At 42.0% G+C, this 23,672-nt stretch overlaps 1 protein-coding gene across 1 annotated transcript in view; it reads right to left on the minus strand.

The window, feature by feature from the left end:
• Positions 1-23,672, minus strand: part of LOC122685359 — a 185,834-nt gene that overhangs the window by 19,545 nt on the left and 142,617 nt on the right. The window contains exons 33-38 of the mRNA XM_043890064.1: positions 22,601-22,696; positions 21,387-21,542; positions 16,998-17,215; positions 15,936-16,074; positions 14,660-14,780; positions 3,184-3,293 (exon numbers count right to left, since the gene is read on the minus strand). Coding sequence (XP_043745999.1) covers positions 3,184-3,293; positions 14,660-14,780; positions 15,936-16,074; positions 16,998-17,215; positions 21,387-21,542; positions 22,601-22,696 — 840 coding nt within the window. The remainder of the gene's footprint in view (positions 1-3,183; positions 3,294-14,659; positions 14,781-15,935; positions 16,075-16,997; positions 17,216-21,386; positions 21,543-22,600; positions 22,697-23,672) is intronic.

Raw genomic sequence — 23,672 nt, forward strand, 5'->3', positions numbered from 1 at the left:
TATGTTCCCCCTTCTCTGAGCTAACACAGCACCCTATTTGTGCCTCTATCAAAGTGCCTAATGTGAAGTACCTTTTCTGGACATCATTGGTTCACCTAACTTTTTCTATACATTCTTTCAGGGCAAGGACTGTGCTCCTTACATTTATATCTATAATAAAGTGCTTGGAAAAAAAAAAAAAGGAGATCCGTAAATACTTGCTGAATGAGGGAATGACTTTCAGCATGTGAATGAAAATGGCTCTGAAATCCACAAAATAGACTATCTCAGTTCTGATTTCCAAAAAAGGTCAGTCTCTAACTTCAGGCCAGTGTGTTTGGTATAAAATTTGGCCAATATATTAGAACTGATTGTGAAAGTCTGGTGTTCTAGAATTTGGAAAAGGAAGCAAAAATCACGAGATACTAACATGGGTTCAAGAATAGTCAGATCAGATTAATCTTTTCCCTGAGGAAATACAGCAGATGCAGTGTATCTGGGTTTCAGCAGGACATCTGAGAAGGTTTCTCATGATGTCCTTTTGGACAAATGGAGAACATGAACTGAGTGACAGGACAAACAAATGAGCTTCCGGTCAGTGCAAGACTGTGCCCAAAGCAACTGTTCAGTGTGGAGGGGACCCAGGGTGGGTAGCACTGCATTGGGACCCATCTGTCATACATTGTTATTAAAAGCTTGAATGAGGATACTGAGGGTAAGCTGATGTGAACCCGGGAGGGTGACAGAGTATGCTAGATGATAAATCCAGATTTTCAAAGATTTTGAGAGGTTCAAAGAGTGAACCAGGCTGGAAAAGAACAAGACTAATAATGTGGCAGCAGCAGGATGCCTGAAGGCCTTGTGTGGGCTTCAGGTGGCTATTAGCCTAATGAGTCAGCTATGACAAAATCCAATACACTCATGGGCGCTATCAAAGCACAGCGCCCAGGACCAGGGCACTCTAGGCTGGTCAGACAACCATGAAATTAGAGGAGCCTGACCAGGAGGGTGAGGCGCTCCTATAGAGGGACTGTAGGATAGGAGGCTGGTGTAGTCTGAAGGAAGGAAGGCGGGGCTTGGATTTTCCTTGCACACTACTGTGGTCTGCTCTGCACAGGGGCACCCAGGCCAGGTAACCATGATGCCCCCTTCATTTCCATGTCTGTGTCCCTGGTATAGGCTGCCCTGCCCAGAGGAAGGGGTAACAATTTGTTACCCACCACCCAGAGAAACACCTGTTTGGGTGTGTCCTCCTGGAGCCCATCCCACTTGTAATTTTACAGAAGATTCACACGTGCTAGCAATGGCACCGACTGAGCTTCTCTGACTGACTTGCCCTCAGATATTTAAAGGCTTGCTGTGAAGGGTTAGAACCATGATTTGTGGTGTCCCAAGGACAAGAGCTAGGATCCATGGTGGAGATGGTGGGGAGGCCAAATTCAGCTCAGTAAGAGCTGCCAGAAACAGGAGCTGCCAGGAATGGACGGCGTAGGGGGTGGGGGTGGTGGGGCACTGAAAGAGACACTCCCTGTCACTACAGATGATCCAGAAGAGTCTTGAGGCCCACCAGGCACACATTTTGGAGAGATCTAACATCCTGGACAACCGTCAGCTGATACCAGCCTCATCAGTGCACCCTGAGTTTCAGCTGTGCATGATGTTATTAACACCCATATTTCTTTCCTAGAAGATCCTGTCTTCAATGTTGGGGTGACGTATATAGATAAAGGACAAGCAGATCTTAAGCCACAAACTTTTTTTTTTGCTTTTGTCATGGTAAAATATACATGAGATTTGCTGTTTTAGCCATTTTTAGGTGTACAGTTCAGTGGCATTAAATATATTCACACCGTTGTGTGATCAATCTCTAGAACTCTTTCCATGTTGCAAAACTGAAACCCTATACGTTGACAAATACCATCCTACTTTCTATCTCTTTGAATCTGACTACATTAGATACCTCGCATAAATGGAATCACACAGCATTTATATTTCTGTGATTGAGTTATTTCACTTAATAGAATGTTTCCCATGATGAAGCATGTGTAAGAATTTCCTTCCCTTTAAGGAAAGTCATAAAATTTTTTGATTCAAACATTTTTCTGCACATGCCCCACCTTAATCACCTCTGTATCTCTGATTGAGAACCACTGACCTGCAGGGACCCAAGAGGAAACACTTTACCCCCTCATCAGAATACATAGTATTACACTGGGTATAACTGAAAGCTTAAAGCAAATACATGTAAATCACATGTGAATTCTGAGGAAGAGTGTACCTCTAACCAACCTTGTGAATTCTCTACAAGTAAGAACTGAAATGTGTATTATAAAATTATGGAGAATATTTGAAGAGCTTAGAAAAATGTAAATGTGGACAAAATGTTTCAAAAAACTGAGCACATTTTGCTAAGGCAGGCTTTAAAAACGATTGAATTTCAAAGGAAACTAGATTCATAGCTACTTACTGCACTTTGGCGTAATTTGTTAAAGATCCTAAAAACTGTTATGGCCAACTATCTACATATACATTCCTATCCTGCCCTTCCAGTAGATTCTTTTGATTTAGAAAGGTACTTTCTGTCAATAGTAAACAGTTAAAGACTCCAAGGACTATATGTATGACTGTTGTATGTGTTAACTATATATTATTGTTATATACATATTATATAGAGTTGTTATGAATTCAAATACTGATAAATACATAAAAATTATTGATACTGGCTTCCATTGGGAGAGGAAACTGGAGATGATGGAGTGGAGGACACATGAAAATGCTACCTTTTGGAGCTGTTGTTTTTTTCATACTGTTCATTTAAAAATGTTTTCTAGGCAGCGTTTTCATAGGCTATTTTGTTTTTCCTCTTAAATTTTTTATACTAAAAAATCAACAACAGGAAATGTTGCTAAAGATAACTCATCCATAAATAAGCTCCAAGGTTATGTTAAAAATTGGCCAAATCTGAAATTAGCCAACATGCATATTATAATTACTCTCCCATCTTAGTTAAAAATCAGTCTTTTTCCAAAATTAAAATAGTAACATGTGATTTCTACTTTGAGTTCAGGCTCAGTTCTCATATCTTCACTTTAGGGGAGAAAGGGAAGCATTAGGAGATGTATTGAAGAGAAAGTCTTTCTCATTTGGGTTTGTTTTTGAAAAAAAGCAAATGACACTCTAGAATGACCAATTTTCACTTCATACCTCTAATCCACCATCCTGGTAGTTCTCCAATAATCTCTGTACAAAATTTTCAACTATTTGCGGCCTGATAATTGAAAAGTTTTCTTCCATGACTTGGTGTTTCCAAAGGTCTAGGGAAAGAAATACCAATAATAGTATCAGGAAACATTGAACAGCTATTAATAGTTACAAGTTGGCAACTGTCCAAGACATAACACAAGGTGTCATTTCCAAATACACAAAAACTAACGGGTGAAGGAGGGGAGGTGGTGGTTGAGGATACAGGATCCTCCAGAACATGGGAAAAAGGACGATCTCTAACAAGATTCCTAAGAAAAGATTTGGAAAACACCTCTGAAGCCCAGTGGGCAATATTTTGTTACCATAACTAAATATCCCAAATCAAATGTAATTATTGACCTTATATGACATCTGTTTTTATAAAGTCCCTACATGTAACTGAGCAATTATTTTGACCTAACACAACTATCAGAAATAAATGAAGAGCTATTATATTTATCTATTTAAGCACATTTAAGTGTTACAAATTCAAGTAAGTTGAATACAGAGTTAATTTTAAAAGGTCAGGAAATTCAAAAGAAAGAAGAAAGAGTCACAGATTAGAAGTGTAGAGAGCTGCAGAATATGAACTTTAGCTCCTGTACTGAAGCAGCAACAAGGCTGACACACATGTGATAAGTGAAAAAGTCAAAGTGAAAGTCGTTCAGTCGTGTCTGACTCTTTGTGACCCATGGACTATACAGTCCATGAAATTCTCCAGGCCAGAATACTGGAGTGGGTAGCCTCTCCCTTCTCCGGGGGAATCTTCCCAACCCAGGAATCGAACCCAGGTCTCCCGCATTGCAGATGGATTCCTTACCAGCTGAGCCACAAAGTAAGGATGTGATAAGGCGTATACACACTTAATAAGAGTAGCATTGTTTAGGACATCAAAAACTTAGAAACAACACACAAACCATGGTATATCCTTCCAGTGGGATAGTATGCAACTGTAAAAAAAGAGAAGAATTTCTCCATGTCCTAATGTGAAAAGAATATTCATATATTGTTAAGTGGAAAATGCAAGGTGTAGAACAGTGGATATAAAATCCTATCTTTTATAAGAAAGATACAGTAAATACAATAAAGGGAGAGGCCATCCCCTCAAGCCTATTCAAGGTCTTTGCTCCAGAAATTTGGCTTTCTCTGATATCATCATTTCTCCTGTTTCCCTGGATCCTTCACAATAGCACACATTATTTCTTCAACCTCATAAAAATCTTCCACTTGACCCTGTTTCCCATGTCAGCCTTTGCTTCATTCCTTTGCTCCTTTTTCAGCAAAACTCTCCAAAAGAGAGGTCTACACTTATTGTCTGTGACTTCTTTCAAAATCCTTCTTAGACCCACTCACCCAGCTGTTACCTTCACCATTCCACTGAAAGTGATTCTGTCATAAACAGCAGTGACCTCAACATGGCTAAAGCCAGTGCTTTCACTTGACTTTCAGTAACATTTCACACAATTTGCCACTTCCTCTTGCTTGAGAAATTTTCACCACCAAACGTTGGGGGACCACTCCGTCCTACTTTTCCTCTACCTCACTGTTCCTTGTAGGCTCCTTTTTCTGATTTTCCTTCTACCCACCCCCGCCCCCAGCCCCATCCAGCACTTAACATTAGAGTGTCCTAGGACTCAGCCCTTGGTTTGCCTTAATTTTTTTCTATCTATATTCACCCCCTTGACTATCTCATCTAGTATCATGGCTAAATACCATCTATATGCTGACAACTCTCAAATTTAGATCAAATGCCCACTTGGCATCTCTTCTTGCATGTCTGAAAGGTATTTCAAACTTCACTTGTGCATAATTAAACTTCTGATCTTCCCTCCCTAACTTGCCATCTCAGCAGATGGCAATTCAGTTTTCCCAAATGCTCAGGTCAAAAATCTTGGAGTCACCATGGACTCTTCTCTTTTCTCCAAACTCTATACCCAATCCATCAATGACTACTTCAAAAATATGCCCAGAATCTTTACCACTTAATACTTCCACTGCTCCTAACTTTGTTTGATTCACCATCTTCTCTTGCTTGGATTAATGCAATAGCCTCCAAACCAACCTCTCCCTTCTTCCGCCTTTTCTTTCCAACATAGCAGCCAGAGAAATTCTATTCAAAAAAGTCAGATCATGCCACTCAAAATCTGGGACAGGTTCCCCATCACATTCAGAGTAAACACTGAAGTCCTCATGAGATCCTACATGATATTGCCCTTTCGTGTTTCCTCTCTGACACCTACTGCTCTCCTTCACTCTCTCCACTGCAGCTACACTTGGGTCTTTGCTGTTCCGTAAACATGACAGGTATGCTCTGCTTCAGGGCTTTGTATGGGTTGTCTTTCTGTCTGGAATGCTCTGCCTCCAGAAACCCTCATAGCTAACTCCTTCACCTGCTTCAATTTCGCTCAAAATGTCACTTTCTCAGTAAAGTCTATCCTGACCTCCCTATTTAAAATGACAATGTGTCCCTTCAAACCACCACACCACCATCCTCCTCACTCCACTATTTTCTTATTTCTTATGTGCCTTGATTATTTTCTGTCTATCCCCTACAAGATGATAAATTCCATGAGAATAAGGATTTTTTCTCCATGACAGTTAGGATGTACAACAGTCCTCCCTTATTCATGGTTTTGCTTTCTGCAGTTTTAGTTGCCTGTGGTCAACTGCAGTCTGCAAATACTAGATGGAAAATTGCAGAAATAAACAATTCATACATTTTAAATTGAGCACTGTTTTGAATATCACAATGAAATCTCGTGCCATCCAGCTATGTTCCACCCCACCTGGGATCCCCAACCACTAATATAGTCTTCTCCTGGCCTCAAAGCATGGACATCACAACGGCTGTATGATCCAGGATCACCCAAAGCAGGTGATCCCCCTTCTGACCTATCATCAAAGCTCAATGGAAGCCTGAAGAGTGCTAAATCACAATGCTGACGTCGCTTTCTCTCGTCACATAGGCATTTCATCATCTCATACCATTACACAAAGAAGGGTAAGAACGGTACAGTATTTTGGGAGACACTACATTCACATAACTTTTATTACAATATATTGTAATTTTTCAATTTTATTATTATTGTTAATTTCTTACTGTGCTAAACTTACAAATTAAACTTTATCACAGGTATGTATGTATAGAAAAAACATAGTATACTATATATATACATATATATAGTAAAGACACTTTATTTACTATAGTACAAATATGTACATATATTGATTGGAGCAGGCAATGGCAACCATGGGCTCAGAGGGTAAAGGATCTGCCTGCAACGTGGGAGACCTGTGTTCAATCCCTGGGTTGGGAAGATCCCCTGGAGGAGGGAATGGCAACCCACTCCAGTATTCTTGCCCGGAGAATTCCATGGACAGAGGAACCTGGCAGGCTACAGTCCATGGGGTTGCAAAGAGTTGGATACGACTGAGTGACTTTCACTTCACTTTATTGTTAGTTTCTTACTGTGCTGAACTTATAAATTGAACTTTATCATGGGTATGTATGTATAGAAAAAACATACACTATGTTTACTATAGTATACAATGTATTGGAGCAGGCAATGGCAACCCACTCCTGTATTCTTGCCTGGAGAATCCTATGGACAGAGGAGCCTGGTGGGCTACAGTCCATGAGGTCACAGAGTCGGGCATGACTGAACCAACTGAGTGTATATACGTGTGTGTGTGTGTGTGTGTGTAGGGTTTGGTACTATCCCCAGTTTCAGGCATCCTCTAGAGGTGTTCGAACATGCTGTCCACAGAAAAGGGGGGACTACTGTATGCCCAAAACAGTGCTTAGAATATATAGCCTAGAAAATAGCAGGTGCTTAGGAAATAGGTATTGAATAAAAGGATGAATTAGTACATGTATAAAAAACACTGAAAGGATACATTAAAAACTGAAAAAGATGATTACATAGGGGTGGCAATGAACCTTCTAAATATATGTTTTGTGTCATTTTGAGTTTTGAACCAGGTGAATGCATTATCTGTTAAAAAAAAATAAAATCAAGTTAAATATATGACAGTGCTGCAACAATGAAGTATGTCAACACTCTAACTTCCATGAGGGAGAGCAAAAGTACCTGTGCGTGGTAATTATGCTGGGTAGGGCCTATTTCCTTCTGCATGGTGCCAGGAGAGTCTTTTTTTTAAAAAAATATTAAGGTATAATTGACCTACAACATTGTGTTAGTTCCACATTCAAATAGTGATTCAATATTTCTATAGATCACAAAATGATCACCACCATAAGTCTAGTTACTGTCTGCCACCATACACACTTATTACAATATTATGAGCTATCTTCCCTATGCTGTATATTTCATCCCTGTGACTCATTTATTTTGCAACTCGAAGCTTGTACCTCTTAACCTCCCTCACCTATTCTCTCCTCTTCCCACTCCAGGGGAGTCTTGAAACTAAGAGAGACCTATGGCGTCAGAGGTAGGAGCCCAGCCCCGTTCCTCCGCTCCCTTTTCTGTTGGGGGTGGGACTGGCCCTCAGCAAGTGCACCCACAGGGCCTCTCCCTGCCTCCGGCTGTTTCTAATTTTAGATGGGGTTTCCTACTCATACTTTCATTTTTCTGACAGGAGACTCAGTACACATAAGAGAAAGTATCCAGCAAAATCCTCCCAGAAATGTGATATGACAGAGCAGGAGCCTCTGGTATTTATATTTACTGTTATTTATTGGGGGTCCCGGTTTTCAAAATGGCATTCCACATTTCTTCTACAATTGACTACTTTCCATCATAAACAAATAAATCTGATTTTGTTTTTTTCTTTAGGATAATGAAAGTAAATAGACTTATCGCCATTCTCCTAATATAGTTGAAGTAGGAAATCCAAAAGAACTAATGCTGTGAGTACAAGTTCATGCTTCTAAGAAGTTTAAGACTTTCACAAATCTAAACGTTGATAGGACAGACCTCATGTACGCTTCAGAAATTCTCAGATAAGGAAATGTATATAGGGTTCTTCTTCTAGGGTACTCTCCTGGCAGGTCACTGGCTCACAGATAAGCCTGGCGAGGGGCTACACACTTATAGTTTGGAGACCTTCCCCTGCCAAATGCCTACAAAGCTGGTTTGGGGTTTAGCTTTGGGCTTAGCTGAAGGGGAAATATTCTATTTACTAAAGGGTTGGGTTTCTTCTGGTCCCATCACTTCATAGGAAATAGATGGGGAAACAGTGGAAACAGTGTCAGACTTTATTTTTTTGGCCTCCAAAATCACTGCAGATGGTGATTGCAGCCATGAAATTAAAAGATGCTTACTCCTTGGAAGGAAAGTTATGACCAATCTAGATAGAATATTAAAAAGCAGAGATATTACTTTGTCAACAAAGGTCCGTCTAGTCAAGGCTATGGTTTTTCCAGTGGTCATGTATGCATGTGAGAGTTGGACTATAAAGAAAGCTGAGTGCCAAAGAGTTGATGCTTTTGAACTGTGGTGTTGGAGAAGACTCTTGAGAGTCCCTTGGACTGCAACGAGATACAACCAGTCCATCCTAAAGGAGATCAGTCCTGGGTGTTCGTTGGAAGGACTGGTGCTGAAGCTGAAACTCCAATACTAGGGCCACCTCATGCAAAGAGCTGACTCATTGGAAAAGACCCTGATGCTGGGAGGGATTGGGGGCGGGAGGAGAAGGGGACAACAGAGGATGAGATGGCTGGATGGCATCACCGACTTGATGTACATGAGTTTGAGTAGACTCCGGGAGTTGGTGATGGACATGGAGGCCTGGCATGCTGCGATTCATGGGGTCGCAAAGAGTTGGACATGACTGAGCGACTGAACTGAACTGAACTGAACTGGGAAATCTTCACAGCATGCTTCTTCTTCCTGAGTTCAAGTCAGACATGCGTCTGCATCTGTGTGCAGGAGTCAGGGGAAGTCAGGGTGAGTAGAATTCATCCAAGAGAAGCACTTCCTGGCCAGGTGGTGTTCGTGGTCTCCACATGTGTTTTATTTTTGGTGTGTGTGTGGCCATGGCTTCTCTAAGAAGAAATGTGGAGGTGGGAGGGAGATAGCATACTGGGGGTTCAATTAGGGCTTTTTCTTCCCTTTTACTCTGTTCCCAGGTCATTTGACTGAAGGAAACTTCGACTTCCTGGTGGCCAAACCACTTCCCCTCTCTTCTCTGAACACCCCACCTGCCCCACCCCCCATGCAGTCCCCTTCCTCTAGGAAGGGCACCTTGATTTGGCAGCACTTCACTTCTCTAACCCCTGGAGAAGGAAATGGCAACCCACTCCAGTATTCTTGCCTGGGAAATCCCATACACAGAGGAGCCTGATGGGCTACAGTCCATGGGGTCGCAAAGAGTCGGACATGACTAAGCACGCAGCACAGCACTTCTCTAACATAACCACAAACTCACTGGGCCTGAGCAGCCCCTGTGTCCTCAGCCAAGGCAGAACTGAAGGCACACAACTGCCAATAATCATGGTTATTTTCTTGACCAGCAGGGTTGTAGTGGTGGGGAGTGGGTAGGTTGAAAGCCTTATTGCTTCAAGTATATGTATGGATTCTGTACTGCTTTGCTTCTCAAAATGCTGCCTAGAACACTAGTTCTTTGAGTTGATGAAAGATAGCCCCAAGGTTCTGTGGTCGTATAAATTCAAAGAATATTTCATGCTCTCTCTGGAGAGAGTAGGGCAGTAAAGGCTCTGAGAAGGTCTGGAGTAAGGGAACCTTTCTAACATTACTTACTCTCAGTTTCCCAAACACTTTTAAAAAGCTAATAAAACCCTTACCTTCTTCCCTAACCCCTGCAAGTAGAAATCCTCCTGTCCAAGGCAATCAAGAGTAAGAGTTGGTTGGTCAATCATAAAAAGTCTGTTAAACCAGAGAGTGCTTTAAAAATGACATGCACTATCTAAAAAATTTTAAATTAAAAATTCACAAATATACAAACATTTGTCAATCTTCTAACATGGACTCTAGGCTTTTTCTTTGTATGCACCCACTCATTGGAATTCTGTACCATAAATCATAATACAAGGTGTGTGGTCTACAATTTTGTGTGTGTGTGTGTTTTGGTTGCTTTTTATGGAGATAAATCTTAAAGGCCATGAAACAACCCAAATGCCTCATTCTTTGTTTTTTTAAAGAAGTTTTAGGTTGATAGAATAACTGGACACTTCAGCACCCTCACTCAAAACACACAGCCTCCCTGACTATCAACATCCCACACCAGCGGGTACAGTTGCTACAACTGATGAACCTACATTGATATATCATTGTCATCCAAAGTCCACAGTGTACATTATGATTCACTCCTGTGAAACTATGGATTTGACAGATGTATAATAGCATGTATCCACTATTATAGTATCATACAGAATAGTTTCATGGCCCTAAAAATCCTCTGTGTTCTGTTTACTCCTTCTCTCCTCTCTCAACTGCTATCGATCACTGAACTTTTTCCTGGCTCCATGATTTTGTCTCTTCTTGAATGTCACATAGTTGGAATCACACAATATGTAGTCTTTTCAAGTTGACTTCTTTCACTTAATAATATGCATTTAAGTTTCCTTCATGTCTTTTCATGATTTGATAACTCATTTCTTTTTACTGTTCAGTAGTATTCCATTGACTGGATGTACCACAATTTATTTCAATTTAGTTTTTATAGAATAGATCTTTCTTTTTGTACTATTTCATTAGTTTACATAGTAAGTAAATTACTCAAACACAATGACAAGTAAAACTGGCACAAACAGGTCTGGAGCAAACAATGATCAGTGATGCTAGGTAAACATATGCAACCCAAAGGCTGTAATTAGTGAGCACCTTGCTGGCTTGTATTACCAAGAAAATGGAAAGATTCAGGTAATCCATGAGTCTGTGGTTGGAAGAACTACTGCATTAACATGTTGAGGAGTTAGTATTCTAGGGCACACTGCTGGGGAAATGCTGCCTCAGCCCATGTTCTCCCAGATGTTTTGATTGTGCTTCTTTCAAGAAAAGCATTTTTATTGATTTACCTTTAACATGTCTGTTTATGTATTCATAACTACCTCCAGTACTATCACTGGCTAATATTGCAAAACATGCTGCACATAGGGTGAGATTCACCAACAGTGAGAGTGAATCTCAATCCACATTCCCAATAGTTTCTTTGACTTAAAAAAATTTTTGTCTGACTCCTTAGATGTGATTAGTTTATCTTTTTAAACCTCATAACATGACTGAAGATAAGCATGAACTAGGATTAAAACTGTCAACTCTATTATTTCTTATTATTCTCTTGTGGACTGCCTCCCCATGGTCACATTAGGATACCTTACTAAAGAGTGTAACATGGATTTCTTATGTACGAACTTAATCTATTTAGAAATTCTAGTATTTTCTTCCCCCATCCCTGAGCTATATGTCTCTACTCTGGAGACTGCTGGTCTTATAACTGCTCAGAGAAGTTGAGAAAGTCAATTAAAAGTTACTTCAGTGCCAAAATGTCAAAGATGGGGAATACAGAGGCTCTTTGAATCAGTGGAGCCTATCTCTCTTTAAGCAAGGCCTGAGGCTGAGCGAGGATGTCTGGGGCTGCTTTTGATTGCTCTCAGGGGGAACACAAACTACCAAGAACTAGGTGTGGCTGTGACATTTTCAGATGCTCTCAAACTGGAAGCTCATTCAGAAGCTTATAAAAAGATTAAGCTCCAGGAGAGGAGGGAAGTAAACAGGAGAAATATTCAAGCCTGTAATGTCCTCTGTTCTCAATACTCTCCATTTCCAGCTCCCTCTGGAGAAACCCCTAGCCCCAAGTTAGCCTTGACCACAAAGTGTGACCACTGTATAAAGAAGCAGGACCTGTTGGAAGCCCCGATTCACTATGGCTGCTTCCTACTGCTGAGATGAGCAATAGGCGAGTGAGATTTCCAAGGTTTTACCATCTTCTTCCTCTGCGAGACCCAGTCCACAGTGGTCTCAGGAAGACAAAGTCGAAGAATACAAAAGCACCCCTGGTACACAGTGGGGACTCCATCACTTGTACTGGGGGACAAGTACAAGTCCTCAGCAGAGGAGGAGACCCAGGCCTCCGCACCAAAGCATGCTGAACAGACCCCAAACAAAACCGGCAATAACAAAACACTCTCACTACTGCTGTTTATTTTAAAAATCTTATAAGTACAGAATCTGAACAAAACTTCAGAATTGGCCGGTATATTCTAGCCAGAGTAAGGTTTGGTAATATCAATCTTACCACCATTAAAAATAACTCAACCCCTCCCCTTTGCCTGGCTCCCACCAGCTCCTCACTGAAGGCCTTGACAAGCACAGCTGGTGAGCGCCCTGCACGAGGCAACATACAGCACAGCCGCAAAGCAGACACTTCCTCCCCTGGGCCCCCACCTGGCCATCTCGTAAGAACCACGGCCCTAAATCACGCAGATGGTTGCACCGGCTGTATGCTTGTGGATTTTCTCCAAGGACTCAGAAGGAAGCTACCTAGATGCAGCAAACACAGCATAAACACCAGAGGCTTTGTGTCTTGTTAAATGCTCTGTAACTGGAGCTCAATCACACTTGGCTCTCTGGTGACATTCCGAGATACTCAGTTGGCGGGGCTTCCCCTCTTGCCACACAGCCTTTCCCCAAAGTCCTGCTTGCAGAATTCAGTTACTCGAAGCACTGATAAAACCACAGGGTCTTAGTGAGGATAGAAGTTATTAATTAACATTACAATGTCTGTGGACCTTGTCTCAAAAGGAAACCCTAATTAATTTTGTCAGTCAGACAATTCTCCTTAGCTCAAAGATCGGGGATTTTCCTACAGAATTAGTAGCAGTTAGGAACAAACACTGTAGTTCAGAGAAGACCAGCCACACAATCTATGGTGCCCCATGAAAAATACAAATTCAGGCTTGTTCAAAACACAGGGAAAAGGTACCATTAAAGGTACTAAAATATAAAATATTTTTCTTTCTTCTGTGGTCTCTCTTTTGACCTGTCAGGGTGTTTTTGTTTTAATGTTGAACTCCCAGGCTTGGGGATGCTGGCAGGCCAAGTGCAACCTTCATAGCCATCAGGGCCCCTACCCTGTGATGGGGGACATGAATACACATGGTCTACCAGCTACTGGGCTGAGGCTTCATGCCCTAGCCAGGGTCAAAGAAGTTGAGCCAGGTGTCTCCTCTTCCCACCAGCCCATTGCTCCTATCCACCATGGGTGGGCAACCCCAAGGGTACTACATCCTCTGCCCTGGGATAGTCTAGGTACACAGGGATGGGCAGCAAGCTCACTTTCACTACATCGCCCATCAAACATACCCCAGTGTTGTCAGTCTGGAGTCCCTGAGATGCTGCCAGGTACACATGCCCCACACATGCCCTCACCACGCTCAGGCCCCCACTGGTGTGGGGAGCGGCAACAACTGAATGGGGATGGTGAGGGGGAGGTTAGTGATGCCTGGGGTGGCAGAGAGCAGAGGATTGGGCAGAGAGAACTCCTCCTGGCAAGGTGGGGAGGCAGCAGGAGGTGGGACTGTGAGCCCAGGCACCAAGCCTTTGGTGCTTACTCCATTGGTTCACTGGACACCACTGACAGAATACAAATTCTAGGTTAAAATAAACAGTGTCAAGATGGCACCAGTAGAGCGTTAAACCCCATGTGGCCCTGTGGGAGTCCTGTGAGAGTGCATGGGTCACTTGCCCACGAAGTCCTCCTGACTTTGGACCTCAGATGAAAGGAAACAACTTTGATTGCCTTCCCACCCTAAGTTCGTGTATTTCTAAGACAGATATTTATATACATACATATATATATGTAAATATAAGAAAAAGCTTCATGTATTTCCTCCATTTCAACTTTATTCTTTATTTCAATTAGGAGTTAATCAGAAGAGACTGAAGTTTACAGATGTTCTCTATTTAAAAGCCCTCTAAGTGAAGAATACATAATCTTCAAAACATAAAAAGTACTCCTTTCTGAGCACAGGTAACTATATTCAATAGTTAGTAACAAATTACAATGGAAAACAATCCGATAAAGAAGATACATAACTGAATCACCAGATACTGATACAACATTGTAAATCAACTATACTTCAATAAAAATTTTTAAAAAGTACTTATTTGAACTCCCCTGGTGACCCAGTGGTGAAGGATCCGCCTGCCAGTGCGGGAGACACGGGTTTGATCCCTCGTCCAAGACAACCCCACATACTGTGGAGCAACTGAGCCTGTGAACCACAGCCACTGAGCTCTCCCTCTGGAGCCCACAAGCCGAAGCCACTAGAGCTCCTGCAGCAATGAAGACCCAGGGAAGCCAAAAATAATATAAATAAATAACTTTTGGATACTATTTTCTGGGCATTGCAGTGCTTTCGTTTTTCCATGAATATGGATAGATACACGGATTGCTTTTATAATTAGGAAAAATAATTAAAATGTTATTTTCTAAAGTAATAAACATACTTTACCTGTAGGGAGAGTATGCTGCTCCTTGGACTTTTCTGATACAACCAGTGTTATCTCTTTGTTAACTTTCTTTAATACCTCCTGGATCATATGAATTTCAAGATTTTCCAGAAGTTTCTGAAGCTAGAGTAAGTAAGTTTGAGAGAAACTCATCACTATTAGCTTATACTCCAGGCTCCTAAATTCTTACATAAGGGCCTTGGGCTGGGTCCTGTCCTTTAGCTACTCTCTACTGAGGAAGAAGAAAGGATTCTTTTTTTTTGAGGTTCCCAAGTGGGGTAGAGGCATCTTTTTGGAGACAAATCTCTCTTCTTTCTGGCTCATATCTCAATTGATAAAATACAACCCTTTTTATTCAGGTTCTGCTAAATTGCAAAGTGCTCAGTGTCTGAAGTGACCTCTTATGTTTTGCAGTCTCTAAATATGGCCAGGAATTTCATGACCTGTTTTATAAAAAACGAGAGGGTCTGAAACTCAATTTAGATACCAAGTATGATTTCACAAGAAGATATTAATCCATACACGACCAAGAGAAAACTCTGATGAAAACCCATGAGCCCTTACTCTACCCTTTATGCTTGCAAAGCCCATGTTTCTCCCTGGTGCTAGAGAGGAAGCAGAGTTCAAAAGGGTAAGCAATGGTCATAGGACTGGCGTGTATGTGGAGAAGGGGCGGTTCTGAGTTCTTCTGGATGCTTAGCGGACATGCATCTCTGTACTTACACCCATGTAACTAGAGTCTTTGTTCCCTGTTACAATAAGCACAGCCAGGGACAGCCTGTGTCCCAGGGCCAAAGGGAACAAACTCTTGGAAAAACAACCCCTCCACACACCATCAACACACACCAAATAGACTAGAACATAAATTGTGTTGTCTTATTCTCAGAAAAACAATCGTGGAACCTATTTTAAACATTGTATTTCTGTGAGCGTGTGTTGGGGTGAGAGAGGATACTTTTGTCCTGAACTTTATGTTTAAGATGCTAGTGGTTATGTTTTCTGTTGTCTTTTTTGTGGTGGCACACTTTAATTTGAGGAAAATAAGAATATGAAAATCTTGAATTACAGAACTAAGACATTAAGGTTAGCTATTTCCTTAATCAAATCCCCACATACCTTTAAACATTTAAGCAGCCTTAGAGTCTGTTCAACAATTTTCAAACCCTCAATTTACACTTAACTTCTAGAAGAAAAACACCACTTGGGAATGGCCATAGTTTTACATGCTAATGCCATAAAGCAGATTTTCAAGCCAAGTTCAAAATAGCTTCTACATACCTGTTGAGTTTTTATTTCGATTTCTGAAGCTCCTTTGGGGGGAAGAATACACTGACTAGTTATTAAAATTTCTTCAAATTCATCTTCTTTCCCCATCCGCCTAGCTACAGCTTTCATGCTAGGGTAGAGAATATCAGTTCTATTAAAGAAAAGCAATAGAAATTAGCAAACAAACATTTTTTTTCTCTTTTAGATTTTCTGACAATTCTTTTCATTCATGTTGTGTTTCCTGTCATCATGCATAAACCTCCCAACTTGTCATAGACACTCACATCAACATCTAAATTCACCATAGTTGCCACTCCCTTAGTCAATATTAAATACCAAGGCCTTTTCTCATTGGCAGATTTAATTTCTTTGTTCTTCAAAATATTGACATGTCTTCTCATTCTCTATTTACCAGGAAAGCTGACTATCATAACTCATAAGATAGACAATTTGGATTAGGCCACCAAATTGGGCCTTAGGGTCCTCAGTGAGGTCCAGCGCGGCAGGTAGGTGCTTAGTGAATGCTTGTTCAGTAACAGACACGTGGCAGAAGCCACCTGTCTTTCCTGCCAGCTAAGGCATCCCAGCCAGCTCTTGAAGCTGAAAAAACAACATGGACCACAGACTGAACACCTCATGCTGCACCATACTGTATCAAAGCTGTGATGCTGAAGCTCTCAGAGACTCGTTAGACCTAAGTCCAACATGGCAGAGTGGGCAGCAGGTCACAGCAGCAGCACTCCCTACTCAATACTCACTGGGATCCTACAAGTTAAAATGCTTAGTCAGTACTGAAGGGACACTTCAGGAGCACCCGTTTCCAGGGCCAGAACTCTGGGTAAGAGACATTCAGTGTTGCTCAGTGGAATCCAGTGCTATGCCTGCAGCCTACAGATCTCAGCTTTTCCTGGAAAGCACTGTTGGTAGAGACACACTGCCTAGTTTCCTTGGCAATCAGTGGGGCTAGGCATACCAGATTCAAGGACCAAATGTCACCCTCAGAGCAAGGGCAGTAATATGCCAGACCCCAGGTTCCACTCCTCCACATGAATTTCCCCCACGAGCAACACTCACCCATAGAGCTCCGAGAACTGTTTGTGGAGACAGGGAGAGTTGATGTCCTGGACTTGGAGCTTGAGTCGGCCCCAGTGCTCCTTTAGCACTTCCAGTTGCTTCCACAGCACCAGAAATGATCTCAGCAGAGCAAGGGACGTCACGGCATCACACGGGCCCCCCAGCAGCTTGGAGGCCTTTGGGCTGCTTTGGAGTCCTGGCACTCTGGACAAATCTGGCTGAAAGCATTACAGAAATTCTTCCTCATTCATCATAGACCATTACAAGATCACCTTCTACATGCAGCTCATGCATAGTGAAGACTTGGGAGAATGACTCTTCATCCCAGGAGGAATGGTTTACAGGCCGATAGCACATGTAGAGCTTAGCGAGGATAAGCATCCTTCCTGAACACAGGTGGTTTTCAGAAAGGAGAGAAATGTCTCCATTTCAAATTTCTGCTTGAGTCATGAACCACTGACTTTTAAAACTCTTTTACTTGGGTGCTAACATTTTTATCTGCCTTTGAAAAATTGAGCCTTTCATGTTTAGTCTCTGCGTTTTGAAAAGCACTCTTCAACACACTCAAGATTTAACAGCCCGTCATGGTAGAGCTACATTATAATCTTAAATTGAAGATTTTATCCATTTTATGGGTAAGGAAATGGAAACTTAGGTTTATCTTATCTCCTATTCCTCCTCCCGTCCTCTAAAATTTAGGCAGAGAATATGTCACTTGATTTGAATTTATGATTCAATAGGCGATTTTACTGGAGAAGGCAATGGCATGCCACTCTAGCACTCTTGCCTGGAAAATCCCATGGACGGAGGAGCCTGGTAGGCTACAGTCCATGGGGTCGCGAAGAGTCAGACACGACTGAGCGACTTCACTTTCACTTTTCACTTTCATGCACTGGAGAAGGAAATGGCAGCCCACTCCAGTATTCTTGCCTGGAGAATCCCAGGGACGGGAGCCTGGTGGGCTGCCGTCTATGGGGTCACACAGAGTTGGACACAACTGACGTGACTTAGCAGCAGCAGGCAATTTTACTTTAAAATCATGATTTGTTCATTCATTCATTGGTGTTTCCTTAAACAAGGGTTGGTTGAGTGGCTGCTGTGAGCCTTGGAGGATGTGGAGGGAACAAGGTTTTCAGGTCCCTGATCTCCTTTACACCAGCGATACGAAGGCCAGGGCTACCCAGAGAATGACAGACAGAATGGGGACCTGTATCTCACCCATGGCCTGAAGACAGTATCTCAGTTATAGGTAAAGGAGCTTTCCTTTGCAGACTCGGACCAGAGGACATTCAGGTAACAGCACCTTGGATGCTCAAGTTTCCTGGCCATGAATAGGAAGAACCACCACCGGGGTGTAACTGGACCCTAGATCAGTGCTATTAACATATGGGGTGGGGTGGAGTGGAGTGAGGTGGGGCTGCCAGAAAGAGAGTTGGTCAGAAGAAGAACTGACAGGCAAGTCCCAGGGGAGAGTGAACTCCTGCCAATATCTGGTAAGCCCTCCACCTAGTAGTCTACCTCCTCAACAATCAGCTGATTCATGCACTTCTGGATTTATTTTATCCTCAGAAACTTACAGCAAATGAAATCTTACTCAGTGACCCAAGATATCCAACAGACCAAAGCCAAGCACTGTGACAGGAGGGGGCAGCCTACAGGCCACAGAGCTGGACCCCTCCACTCAAAAAGCCCCAAGCTCCTGCCACCATTTTAAAAGCCCTGAGCTGGGACTTCCTTGGTGGTCCAGGGTGAAGAAACTGGCCTGCAGTACAGGGAACGCTGGTTCTATCCCTGGTCAGGGAACTAAGATACCATGTGCTGTGGAGAAACAAAACCTGCGTGCCACAACTGGAATCCGTGCGCTGCAACGAAAGGTCCCACATGACACGGCAAAGATCACATGAACCCAACGCAGCTAAATAGATAAATATTTAAAAAATAAAATAAAGGCTCTGAGCTAATCCATCCCCTTTACTTGGGAGTCTTAGAGATGGAAGTCTAAAAGGTCACAGAACTGGTGACACAGCTGGGACAGGAAGCCTAGAGTCCTAGGTCATAGGCAGTATAAATTTCAGTGCTGCCCATTGTCTACGAACATTGAAATGCTATTAAATAGAACCAATCATAAAATAAAACTAATTAACAATAATTTTAAAGCAAACTTACCTCCTATTAAGAGAAGTCACCTCTTCCTAAGGTTTGCAGAATGGGTGAAGGAACAGGAGAAGGATAAAGAACAAGGCAGAGGAGACTAGGAGGTCAGGGAAAGATGATAATCCATCAGAAACAGGGCCAAAAGAGGGAAAATAGAAGGACCAGAGAGCCTAGCACGCTTCTTGCTCTTGGTATTACTTGGTCTATATCCAGTTTTATAAATGCTCCTTCTAGGAGAAGCACTGAATCTTGTTATGGAATTCAGATGGCACGTCTAAACACACTTCCTTTTCCACTAATTGGCCTGATATGTACCTGTGACTCAGTTTTAGCCAGTGAGAAACAAGAAAAGTCTACTGGAAGTTGTCTGGAAAAGATTTCCCTCCTTGACAAAAAGACAAAGCCCCTTAAGGGGAAAGCTTTTTCACTCTTATCTTCATCTTACAAGGATGAGGGAGACATTCTGCTGACACACCCAGGATGGCACAGGTGCCTCCACCAATGTGAACTGCCTCCTTCTAGACTTGCTTTGAAAGATTAGTAGACTTTTTAGTTTAAGTCATGACTAGTTACTTACAGCAGGTGCACCCTTACTGGCACAGAGGGGCATTGGCCCAAAGGTGGAAGATCAGATAAAGCTTCTAAAAGAGTGTTTGGAAGCTGAAATCTGAACGATAAATAGGAGTTAATCAGATGAAGAAGTAGAGAGTGGGAAGAGAGGGAAGTTTTCCACCAGGGAGGCTGGTTTGCATGAAGGTACTGAGGAGAAAGCATGGTGCATTTGACAAAACGAAAGAAGCTGAATATGAGGGAGTTCCAGGGCCAGACTGTTAGGCTGGAACCTGGGTTTCTTTTCTCTCTTGGCAAGTGACTTTAGGCATATCATTTAACCTTTGTGAGTTGGTATTCCTATCTATATAATGAGAATAACGATAGTACCTACCTCATGGGATTATTGTGAGAATTAAAGAAATTAATAAAGCACTCTGAATAGATCTCAGTCATAGACATTATTAATTAATAATGTTCTATTAATAGTGTTCAGGGCCAACTTATTGACTAGACACCAAATGCTTAGTGCCCACAAAATGTTTTAATTTCTTTTAAAATCAGAAAAAAGAATGCTTAGGTTGAATAAAATGCTACAATTTATGATATTAATATATTTTTCTTTATATTAACACAATTATAAGCTATAACTCTTCACGTTTTTTAATGGAGAAATGAACCCTCAAAGGCAAAAGTGGTAGTCATGGAAGTCAAAATGCAGCCCTGGCAGTGGTAGAAGTGGGCCAGAACCCAATAAATAACATTTTCAGGATTAGCAGAGGTAGGGGTGTTGACCGAGAAGTCTGAGAAGGCCTGGCCCATGACCTCAGAGGAAGACTGGAGACAGCTGTGCTTTAGAAGCTAAGGGCAGACAGCCTTCAAGAAGGACACACTGTTTCAAATGCTGCTAAGGCATCAGGTTGGAAGGGGACTGAAACATACCTATGGGATTTATGGCAAGGTCCATGGTGCTCTTGATGAGAGCAGTCTCAGTGGTGAGATGAGAAAGAAGGCACAGTGCAGTTTTTAAGGAGTGAATGGAAGGTAAGGACATGGAAATGGCTGGTGCAGTTTGGCTCTGAAAAGGGGGCTCTTTAAATGAGGCGGTGGCTAGTTTGCCCTGTGTCCACACAAGTATCTGTCTGGTTCCAGATATACGCAGAATTGTTTCAAGCTATAATACTAGGGGGACTACAGTCTCCTGGTACCTTATAGCTTCAGAGGGACAAGTCTGGAGAAGGGAGTGCTTGCCTAGGAGTCCATGAACTAGCTGAGTGATGACGATAGGAGCCAGGCTGGAGCTGTTCACCTGGAGCCTCTATCATACCCTTCCAACTCCAGTCCTAAATGTGTGACTCACAAGGAAAAACAGCCAGTTGGATTATTTGTTCAAACTGGTTTCAATGGACCACCCCCCGCCACAATGTCTGTTGTACTTTTAAAATTAAAAGAAATTGATATACCATTGATCATGGGATTTACTGTGAAAGAAAGCACTTTGGAGAGGGTCTGACTGGCTACTGCTGCTTCAGTGCTGCTCCCGTGTGGCATTAGCACAGTCCCGGGACACTAGGAGAGTTTATGGGACAGATGAAGCTCTCTAGTCCATCTCCCAAATAGAAGGGTCCTTCAGTACAACACACCACTGGTCAAGTATGTGTTACTTGACCAGTTCACCAAGAATACCTGTGTATTTTTGTCTGGTGTGGCTTGCTGTCCTGGGAGACCCTCCATGATCATATGATAGTTACTCAGAAGAACATCTTCCATTAGCAGTCGCATGCCTGCCAGCTCTCCATGAGCCACTTTGAGGTCATGGCCACTCAGTCCACAGAGGCATAGCTAAAAACAAAAAAGAACAAAACCAAACCAAAACACCCATTTTGAACACTTCTATGTATCCTTTACATGTGTCCTGGGGGGAGAAACTAGGAGTAGTTGTGTTTACTAGCCCTTTGCTCTCAATTATTTAAAAAATCCATAAAAATCAGAGTAACATTTTTAGTTCAAAATCTGCCTTGAACATATCAGACATTTGGCTCTGTATGGAAGTCCAAGTTCCCCACACGTTATGGTGGTGTCTGTATGTGGTTGTATGAATAGTGTGATACACGTATGCACAGGGAGAACACAGGAGAAAAACCAATATGATCTGTAACCGTACCGCAAAGTGGGGGACTCTGATTAATATTTTTTTTTTCTGATTAATATTTTTAAACCATTTTTACTATTTTACTTTAAAAAAAGTTTATTTTTGGAAAACTTTGAGCATATGCAAAGGCAAGCAGAACAGTTCCCATCACTCAGTCTCCAAAACCACCAACCCATGGCCAGTTCTGCCTCATCCTCATCACTCCCCACCTCCACATTATTTTGAAGCAAATGTATCATTGATTTTCATGTTGTTGATAATACTTTTAAAAGTATTTTCTATTTTAAAAAATGAAAATACAATAATACTTGCTTAAACAATCAGAGGGAAACATACAATTGAAAGAAATTCTCCTTCTGAGTCCTGCTTAAGGAGTTCTCTTCCTACCACTGTAGGTGGGTCACGAGTCACACACCTCTGAACTGCTAGTCTGGGAGTTACTCTGAGAGGCCCAGAGAGTGACCAGAAATGGATGACCACTCCCCAAAATCATTATTAGCCAGGAGAATTTCAACTGATTCAAGTCTGATTCCAGCTGCAAACATGATTTTCTTCTGTCAATAAGAACACATGATTCACCCTGCAGCACTGGGTTTATAGCTTCATAATCAAACACCTTGCTTATCTCATATTAATAAATTATTCACCACTGGCTAGAGTATGCAGGATTGGACCTATGGATGCAGTGACATCTGTTTTGCAGTCTGTATTCAGTTCTCTCTGTGACAAGCAGGAAGAACTATCTTACCTGCATGTGATATTCTAGGGTATCTGGGCTGCTACTTGTAAGTGGAAACGGTCCTCCATCTTCCAGAAATGCTCTCCAAGGGAACAGCACAAATGACTAAAAGAATCAAATAATAAATATAATAATGCTGCATAATAATGTCCACAAGTAATATGCATTTGTATATGAACAAGATGTCTTCCATCCGTACACTAAAACACTATGGGATTACTTCTCTATTATATAGAAATAGTTCTTGATGAATAGTCTCTGATGATGCAGAGGAGAGAGTAATAATCTTGTTTTTTAAACTGATTTTTCAGAAAGTAACTAAACATAGAAGGGTACTTAAGGTTTCAGGGTAAATAGTCAGCACTAGTGTTTGGAAGTCCCAGAATAGTATAAAACCAATGATACACATTTATAATCAACAAAACTAAATTTACTCAATTTTTTTCAGTATTACAAACCTTAAATATTTGTCCTTTATCACCACTGTGCTCCAATTCTAGGCAACAACTCAAAACCAGTGCTGTGACATTACACATGGGCCTCCATCGTTTCCACATCACTGTTCAACAGCCAAGGCATCCCTACTCCCTGCGGCATGACATGCAGCCCAGGATAGAGTGGGCCTGTCCATCTGATCCGATTCTATAGTTTCAGACCCGGTACTGGCTTCAGACAATTCTCAAAGTTGGAGGTGATGCAGGTGGCAGGCAGCCAGGACACCTGAAACTACTTAATGCCAGGCAATGCCCAAAGGCAACAGGAGCAGGCCCAGTAGTCACAATCCAACCCTGTCTTCAGGTCTTCATGAGGGTCAAGGCTTGGGCCAAGAGTCATTGTCTTATAGCTAGGGAAGGTAGAAGTGTTAGACTTACCTGGGGTTGATGCTGGCATTACTAGCCTTAGCTTTGTAACATAAAAACATTAAGTTGGAGATTTTGGAGTCAAAAGATATGGGCTTGTGAGGTGATTTTAAAGATATGTCCATAGGGACTTCCCTGGGGGTCCAGTGGTTAAGACTCTGAGTTTCCACTGCAGGGGGCGTGGGTTTGATCCCTGGTTAGAGGACTAAGATCCTGAATGC

The sequence above is a fragment of the Cervus elaphus genome, chromosome 28, assembly GCF_910594005.1.
Source record: "Cervus elaphus chromosome 28, mCerEla1.1, whole genome shotgun sequence".
In the NCBI taxonomy this organism is placed as follows: domain Eukaryota; kingdom Metazoa; phylum Chordata; class Mammalia; order Artiodactyla; family Cervidae; genus Cervus; species Cervus elaphus.